At 35.8% G+C, this 9,527-nt stretch overlaps 1 protein-coding gene across 1 annotated transcript; it reads right to left on the reverse strand.

The window, feature by feature from the left end:
• Positions 1–395: 395 nt before the first annotated feature.
• Positions 396–8,002, reverse strand: LOC131143881 (uncharacterized). Its single transcript, XM_058092242.1, has 2 exons — positions 7,808–8,002; positions 396–674 (listed from the first exon to the last, which is right to left on the reverse strand). The coding sequence occupies exons 1-2, from the start codon at positions 8,000–8,002 to the stop codon at positions 396–398; spliced, it is 474 nt and encodes a 157-aa protein (XP_057948225.1).
• Positions 8,003–9,527: the final 1,525 nt, after the last annotated feature.

Genomic DNA, 9,527 nt, shown 5'->3' on the forward strand with positions numbered 1-9,527 from the left:
TTCTACTTTAACATTTATTCATATTTGCTTTAGCATATTTAACTTTGAACATTCATCTTTGTTTTTGTTTTTTTTTTTTTTTTTTTTTTTTTTTTGACAATCCATATGTTTGCTTAACATTCATACACAATTCTTACACAAACTTCATATTTTCTTTAAAATATTTTCTTACAATTCATCTTTGCTTTGCTTACAATTTCTCTCCCGCTTTGACATCATTCAGAAAGAATCGAGGGGCAAAAAGAAATACAAGCATAGCTAAAATTAAGAGCATAGTCAAGCATAGAAAATACAAGTAAAGTAACATACAAATGAAGTGTTTTACAGCAAAAGTACTCAATACATCCAAAAAGACTAAGGTTTAGTGACTGAATACATCATAAAAATCCTAAAGTTTAACTATTAGCATCATCTTCCTCTTGAGATTCCTCATCATCCTTCTCTTCCTCATTTCCTTCTTCTCCCTCATCACCTTCCTCTTCTTCATCACTGCCCTCCTCAGAATCCTCATTATCACTCTGAGGAGCTGAACTGGTGTCCATGGGATCTCCACCTCGGGAGGTGCTAGCCTGATATTCCTCAATCCGGATGAGACGCTGATCAAGTAAGGATACCTTTTCCCAAAGGATCTGGAGGCCAGACCTCATATCCTGGCTGAGAGAGGAGAAGTCACTCTGAAAGGACATAAACCAAGAAGCTGTGTCTACAGGAGGACCCTGATCATGTGCTAGAGGAGGAGGAGGAGTTGTTGTATGAAACAGTTTTATGTACAATTTGGGCTTTGAGATTGAGTTGTTTATACAATGGGGGATGTCCAAAATACACCAACTCATTTTCCATGATTAGTGGAAAAAATGCTTCTGGGGTAAACTCTTGTTCTAAGATCCAGGATTAAGCAAAAGTAGGATACTCAAATTCTCCTGAAGCAATATTTAAAATAGGAGCTAAGATTTGAGGGGTTAACACGATTTTCTTACCCCCGAACCTCAGTTAATAAAACACCTTCATCATAAACCATGTTGGCATAAAAAAATTTGATAAGGTTTGGAAACATACCTTTAGCTTGATAAATTACAAAGTTGAACAAACCTATGTCCCTAAACAGTGGAAGTATTTTAAAAAATTCCTCAGCAAAGAAAGAGGTGTCTATGATCTTACCTAGAATAGGAATGGTGGAATGGAGAGAAGCATGGTAATGAAGCTTAGCTTGAGGTGCAACTAACCATCTCTCTATGTTTTGCTCATCTCTCCTAGAAGAAGTATTTTGGCTAGCCGTCGTCTTTGTGCGAGACATTTTTGAAGATAAAAAACAAACAAAAACTTAGTTTAGGAAACCCTAGAATCCGTAGGGATGATGTATACTTGACTTTGGAGCCTAGGTTTCAAGGGGTTATTGGTGAGGATTGAGGGAAATAGAGAGAGTGAACTTCGAAGGAGTGATAGAATAGGGTTCAGAAGGCTGAAGTTAAGGTTCTTAAGAGTTTAAATATATAAACCCCACGACTTTAGAAGGCCGAAGATTTAGTTCAATTGTCTGAAGATTTTCAGAGTAGAAAACTAAACAGGTAGTAGCACTTCAGAAGACTGAAGTCCACGTTTAGTCGTCTGAATCTTCAATGCTACAGTGTTCAGTCCTCTGAGCTTCCAAGCTCAGTCGACTGAAGTCTGAAAATTTTCGAAGTTCCTTCAATTTTCATCCTTAATCCTTCCTAAACCACTTCCCTACTATGTAATAATCCAAGTTCTTTTCTTATGGATATAAACCTTTCTTCGAAGAAAGGTTTTGTAAAAATGTCCCCCCATTGATCATTTGTTTTAATAAATTCAAGTGATACATCCTCTTTTTGAACATGATCCCTTAAAAAATGGTGTCTTATATCAATATGTTTTGTTCTTGAATGTGATATAGGATTTTTGGATATATTTATAGTGACTCACTCAAAAAATAAGCAGCTTAGAAGCTATCCCAAGTATAGGAGTTCAGTTGTATAATTCTTAGCCCAAGGGTCAGATTGTCTCCTTAGGAAATGCAGTTTAATTCCAAATTTTACGTAATTCCACTCAGAAAATAAGAAACAAAAAGGTCATTGAACATAGTCCAGATTCTGGTTTTCTAGTTTATTGAGATTTCTTTAACGAATTAAAATAACGTGCAATTTAAATTCTAAATCCTAACACGAAGTAATTTAAAAATAAGAAACGAAAATCCTATGTTTAATAGCTAGGCAAGAATTGAAACATGTGTTGAACTTCGGAAAAAGATTAAAAATGATAACTTTAAACACAAACTTAAGCATACAATTAAAAACTCAATCGAACACAAACTCAACCAAGAAAAATCAAATTTTTTGCAATCAAGAACTTGAATCAAAATTAAGACTTTAACGACTAAACAATAACTAAATATGATAACAAAAATTTAAACCTTAATTAAACGAGCTAAATCTAAATAGAACCCAACAAAATTTAATTGAAAACAAAGGTGTAGTCCCAAGAGGAGGGTGAATTGGACTTAAAAAATTTCTTTTAATTCTTTTCAAGAATCTTTAACCTCTTTTAATTCTTTTAATGAATTCTTGACTTCTTGTTGATTTATCAAATACACAACAAATACTTAAAGTATATGAAATTTTGTGCAAGCCCTGTTGAGAATGAAATTGATTCTTCAATGCAAACCACAACTCAAATTCCCAACTCAGAATTTAAATAAACTCTTAGTTAATTTGTCTTTGGGTGTTAACCAATCAACGTACTCCCTTTGAGGTTTTTGTAAAGTATTGATCAACCAGCGTACTCCCTTTTGGTTTTCACAATCCCAAATCAAAATTAATCTTAAGTTTACTTAATTTTCAAATTACGTAGTATATATGATTAAGAAATTAAATCATCCACGCAGTTTATATGTATGCTGGAAATTTAAGAGAGTAAAGGAAAGAGAGTGACACCGGGCTTTTACGAGGTTCGGCTTATCCCAGCCTACATCCTCGCCTTTGGCAAACTGCCAAAGGATTCCACTAAACCAGTTCCTTTCTAGGTGAAATAAAACCATTACACACTCCTTCAATAGGCTATAGTCTGCCTCTCCAAGCGATACCCCCATGCTTGGGCACTCCTTCAATAGGCTATAGTCTGCCTCTCTAAGCGATACCCCCATGCTTGGGCACTCCTTCAATAGGCTAAAGTAATCACCTCTCCAAGCGGTGCCGCACGCTTGGTCAACGATCCCAACACCTTGAATCATCTAAGAATTACAATAAATGTGAAGTAAACACTGTGTACAAGAATACTCTCAAAACATAGCAGATTAGTATAAATTCAACACTATGCACTTCAAGAATTTAAATATCAATATAAAATAGAATTGAAAATCAAGTAAAGAGATCACCAAGGGTTCTTTGGTGATTAAGAAAAATCAGCATTAGAATCATAGGTTGATGTTTCAGAAGCAACTTAGAAGATATCTCCCAGATGGAATGTGAGCAATAGAGATTGAGAGTTTGAATATAAGAATGCTGCATGATTGCCTTGGTTATGAATTTCTTGGGGTTAAGGGAGTATTTATAGACTTTTTAGGATTAGTTTCCTTATTCCTCAAGTTACTTGGAGTGTCCAAGTTTTTATAATGTTCATATTTGAAAAACTAATTTTTAGAATTTTCCTGTTGAGGTTCAAAACTTAAAATCCTGTGGAGTTAGTTGGTTGGACAAACGGCTGAGGCCTTTCTGTTTGCCAAAAATTAAATTCAGTAAAATGTCAGTCAATTGACTCAACCATGTTAGAAATGGTCAGTCGGCTGGCCTTGTCAGTTGACTAGGCAGGTTTATTCATGCTTGGTGTTTGTCAGTTGGCTAGCCAATCTTAGTGTGTTCTGGTCAGTAGGCTGACCAATCTCATTTTAAGAAAAAATTTTATTTTTTATTTTAAACCCTTTTTTTATTTGAAAGACTTTAAATGTGATTTGTCAAAAACATTTTCCAGGGTTTTAAAAAACTGGTCTCTAAGTCCATATTCAACCCTAAAAGAGCTTAAAAAATATTTCAAAAGATATTAAAAATATGAAGTACTTATATAAAGACTTCTAGGACTTTGAACATTTTTGGCACTTGAGTCTTCATGCTTGTATTTTCTTTGAGCTCTCTTGCTTTGCTTTCTTTTACCTCTTTTGCTTTTCTTCAAGCTTTAATATACTTTTAAGCTTTCTCTCATATTCTTCAAGTTTTAAAAAATTATCTTGAAATCCATGCTTTAAGCTTTATATGATCATACTTCTTTGAAGCACACTCTTGCAATGGATCCTTGATCTTGCATTTACATGCTTGATCCTTGTGAGTCCTGAAATATCATTACTCAACCAAATATGTTAAGTTTCTCTTGTTTGTTAGCATCAAAATAGGATGTTAAGCCTTGTAAGGCCAACATTAATTTTAAAGAAGACAACTAATTTAAATCCTAAAGAAGATATTCTTTTATCTTTTTTTTAAGAGATTAAACTGAATTTTAACCAAAAAATTAAACCAAGCAGAGAGTAACTCTAACACTAATATTAATTAAGAAGAGAAGGCAAATAAATTAACTTGAATAATACTATCCCAACAAGATTCAAAAAGTTTAGAACTTTAACCCAAATTCAACTAAGTTAACAATATTCAATATACCCTTTAATTTCAAGAATAAAAAGACATAAAAAAAAAAAGAAAATGGAATATGGCTGGCTGTGGAGAAGAGAGCAACAGCAGCTGCGTAAGGAGGCTCAAGTGCAGCAAAATAGGTAGAGGAGGCTCAGGTGTAGCAGAATAGGCAGAAGAGGCTCAGTTGCAGTAGGTTGTAGGGGAAGAGAAGTAAGGAAGATAAAAAGAAAGAGAAAGGGAGACCGAAAGGAGAAGAGAAAAGGGAGAGTGTGGCTTTATAAAGAGAGGGTGCCGACTGGGATGTTTCACGAGCAGCGATAGCAGTAGCCAGGGAAGACTCGGGTTGATGAAGTTCCAGCAGGTAGGGAAGAGAGGAGAGAAGAGGAAGAAGAGAAAGGAAAAGAAGAAGGAGAGAAGGGAAGAGAGGAAGAGATGAGAAGAGAGGGGATAAGAGAGTTCAGCCAAGGAAAAGGGGAGAGAAGACAGAGATGAAAAGAGATGGAGAGAGGAGAGTTGAAAGAGTAAGAAAAGGAGGAATGGAAAGGGGGCGGTTGCTATGAAGAGAGAAAAGAAAAGAAATATATAAGGGAGAGAGAGGCAAGAGCAATACCCAGCGCACCTTTGGAGAGTACCCAACTGCATGGCTAGGTCAAATTACTCTTCTTCTTTTCTTTTTTTTTTTCCTTTCTTCATTTGTTTCTTCCTTTTTAATTTTCTATCTCCTAGAGAACATGCCTGAGTTTGACCATCATAGAGCCTATATCTCTCAAATATTGAAACACAAAAGTCATAGAGCACTTCCTCAACTTTCCCTAAAATTTTGAATCATCTCAATCAAGGCTCGGATAAGAAAGTTACACCCAGAATACGAAATAGTGTTACTTTTAGCTTCCAATAATTGCCCTGTGATAAAAAAAAATATCAAAAATTCATGAATTACTCAATAAAACCAAAATATTATAAATAGGACACAATATTAAATTATTGAGGGTAATTGGATATTTAATTAAAAATATATGCCTCAATGCATGAATTAAAGCACCTAATTACGCAATTTAAGTGCGTAAGCACACCCCCCCCCCCCCAACTAACGTTTTGCTAGTCTGTAGCAAATAACGTGAATGAATTCCGGGGCGGTACCCACAAATACTAACTCCAACAACATGAAACAACTGCACAAGCGACACAACCATACCATTTCACATACAAGAGTATAACCAGATTACACACCAGCTCGTTCATATACAATGCATACAACTCTGTAGCAAGTCATTCATATAAGTCTCATCATTATGTAGCCATAAGAACAGTATACTCACATAAAGTTAACCAGCAATTATAATTTAGTGTTAATGTAGCCATATAAATTCAAGTATAAATAGGCGAAATCTTGAGGCATGTGTAATGTGTATGACTCGTTACACCCAGGATACCAAGGGACACCTACAGAACGGTCATTTTGACTTGACCTAACTAGTATACCCTCAAAAATACTCAAAAAGGATAGATTCACTCGTCATATGTGAGGAGAAGGGTTGCGATCAAACATCCCATATATTGCAAGGAAAAAACGCTAAATGTATGGAGTGGACTAGTTTGAAAAGGATCCAGCCTATTTGTGAGGTTTCGGGTCCTTCACCCTAGCATCTTCTCACCTACTCGCCATGTCCAACCAAAACCGCCCTAGATCAACTTATTCAAAAACCAGACGTGAATACATCTGAGGCATTAAACGGTTGAAGAGTCTTCATATGTGGAAAACATGTGTCGTGTCCCTTACTTTTTGTGGTATTTATGTCGAGCAAGTATTAACTTTTCATTTCATGTGCATTTCTATTTTTCATTTTTATTTCTTCTGCTCATTTCTCACTTCTTTCTTTTCATGGTCAAGTAGGATAATCATTACACTTCTTTTATTGTCTTCATACCACCCATGTGAATTAAGCTCGAACAGTAGTCTATGAAATAAGTCTATTTCTAGGGGTGGCTCGGCCTTCACATCTTGAGTAGGCTACAAGTCCTAGGTTTCTATCTCCCCACTTGATGTCACCTCTAGGCTAGCAAGTCAAAATTCAATACTAGTGTACAAAGAATATTAAAAAAAACGGGGGGAAAGTTGAGTTTCATGAACTCTGAGCTGACGTCAAAACTCAAAAGAACAATAAATGGCTCTATAGTACCTCACAAGGTGTCATAGTCGCCACGGGCGCTCTCTCAATGCTCACAAGGAACCCTAAGTGCTACAAGTCATGTGAACGTGTATTTTTAGTCTCATGAGATACCATATAAATTACAAGAGTTTATATAACCAAATTAACACGAGTGAACTACTAGTCTACCCACATAGAGTTACAATTCCTAGATTAGCCATATAAAGAGAAACTACACACAAATAACTCAAGTGTGTAACTCTTAGGTTATATGCAAGAATGTAAAGGGTATAAGTTAGTGTTAATCATGGCCTAATCATCCATATTCAATTTTATTTTTTATTTTTTTGTAATGTCTCATCCCTCCCCCCCCCCCCCACAACTAAAGTGGAACATTGTCCTCAATGTGAAAGCATAAGGGAAGTAGAGTGTACCTAGGTGGAGAAGTAAAGGAAAAAAAAAATTGAAACTAAGGAAAAATGTACTAGAAAATTAACTAAAAATGAAATAAGGTAAAACAAAATGAAAAGAAAGGAAAGAAAAACATCATAGTCTATTTGGTGGAGGCTTTAGAGGAATTTCATCTGGTGGGTGTAGGTCTATAAATTGAACAGGCGAGTCTCCAAATTTGAGTCACCACAATGAATACTTCTTGTTACCTGCACAAAAGTTGGCCTCAAATAAATCAATACGTTCTAAGGTTTCAGAAAAAACATGTCCAGACTGCCTTCCTTGTTTTAACAAGAAGGGATCTTTATTTAGCATATTTTCCAGGAAATTTATTTCTTTAAGAACCGGTCTTTGAGGCAAAGTTGTCAGAGTAGTTACCTTTGGTTCTTCAGAAGCATCAACATTAATATTTTTACCTGGTTCCTTGAAAATTAAACGTTCACCATTCTACTCACCCTCTTTATCAAGTATGCCCATCACCGTACCACTGCGGAGATATGCTTTAGTGTTGCACTCTATGAAATTTACTCCAGTAGGGAGTGATGGTTCCACGACTATCAATCACTGAGGGTAAGGTACCACAGGTTGGTACTCCTTATTGGTCTCGGTCTCCTCATTAACGTTCTTTACTTCTACGCTCGCTTCCTCTGATTTTTCTTTGACTTCATATGTCTCAGTCGTAACTTCAGGTGCCAGGACAATTGGTTGTCTATCGATGAGTATCTTAGGTTGGGGAACTTCGTTTCCACTTCTCGAAGTAATAATGGCCTCCATAGTCTCAAAAGAAACATTATGTATTTGTTAGTGTTGGTGCTGGTATTCTTGAGGATTAGACTCAGGTTCTACTAGAAATTCCCTTTTTTCTAAGATATTCAACTACGTGCTCAACTCATTAATGGTGTCCTGCAATTCATTCATGGTTTGAGTATTAATTTGTATATATTCCTGAAGTGTATTAGCCACCTGTGCCATGCTATCCTCAAAAGATGTCGTCAGTGAAACAGGAGCTTCATTAGGTTAAAATTCTAGGAGTGCGTAGCTCTGATAGATTTGCGGTGGCTGATATTGAGGTAGAGGAACATCTAAAAAGTATGTTGGCTTATATTTACCTCCACCACTAATTGTGCTGATAGGTTGTACTGCCATGGGTTCCTTATCTTATCGTGTATTCTATTGTCAAATACTTTCAGCTAAGTAATCAAAGAATGATAGTGCCTAATTCGGTTCCTTGGTGAAGAGTTCTCCATTGCACATAGTTTGGAAAAATTGTTTGCAATCAGGAGTAAGAGTTGTATAGAAATAATTGACTAACCTCCATGATTCAAACTCATAATGTGGACAAGTACTTAGTTGATCCTTGAACCTCTCCCAGCAAGCTTGAAAAGTCTCGTCACCCTTCTGCATAAACTAAATGATCTGTTCCTCCAAAAATTGAGTTCTCTGTGAGGGACAAAACTTATGCAGAAATTCATGCTCCATATTAGCCCAATTAGAGATAGAGTGAGGTTTCAAAGAATTAGACCACATCTTCGCCCTATCCTTTAAAGAGGCAAGAAATAAATGAAGTCTTGTAAATTCATCAGTTCTAACATGAGGGAAAAAAATATTGCAAGTCAATTCAAACTTTGTCAGGTCCCGATAAGGACACTCGGATTCGATCCCATAGAACTGAGGTATAAATGACGTCCTCCCGCGCTGCATCATGAAATTAAGTATGTCATTAGGTAAAGCAGTGTAAGATGGTGCAGTGGTGCATGTAGGCTGCAAAAATTCCATAAGCGTGCGTGGTGCAGGTGCGGCCATATTTTCTTCAGAACTCAAAAAAAAATTCTTTTTTTTTTTCTTTTTCATGAGAAAAATTAAAATAATAATAAAAACACTAGTTTGAGACTAAAGCTAACATTCCTCGGCAACGACGCCAAAAACTTGACTCACTCGAAAAATAAACAACTCGGAAGTTATCCCAAGTATAAGAGTTCAGTCGTGTAATGCTTAACCCAAGGGTCAGATCGTCTCCTCAGGGAATGCAGTTTAATTCCAAATTTTACATAATTTCACTCAGAAAATAAGAAACAAAAAGGTCACTGAACACAGTTTAGATTCAGGTTTTCTAGTTTGTTGAGATTTCTTTAACGAATTAAAATAACGTGCAATTTAAATTCTAAATCCTAACGCGAACTAATTTTAACAATGAGAAATGGAAATCTTACATTTAATAGCCAGGTAAGAATTGAAACACGCATTGAACTTCGAAAAAAGATTAAAATCGATAACTTTAAGCACAAACTTAAGCATGCAA

This window comes from Malania oleifera, chromosome 12, assembly GCF_029873635.1.
Source record: "Malania oleifera isolate guangnan ecotype guangnan chromosome 12, ASM2987363v1, whole genome shotgun sequence".
Classification (NCBI taxonomy): domain Eukaryota; kingdom Viridiplantae; phylum Streptophyta; class Magnoliopsida; order Santalales; family Ximeniaceae; genus Malania; species Malania oleifera.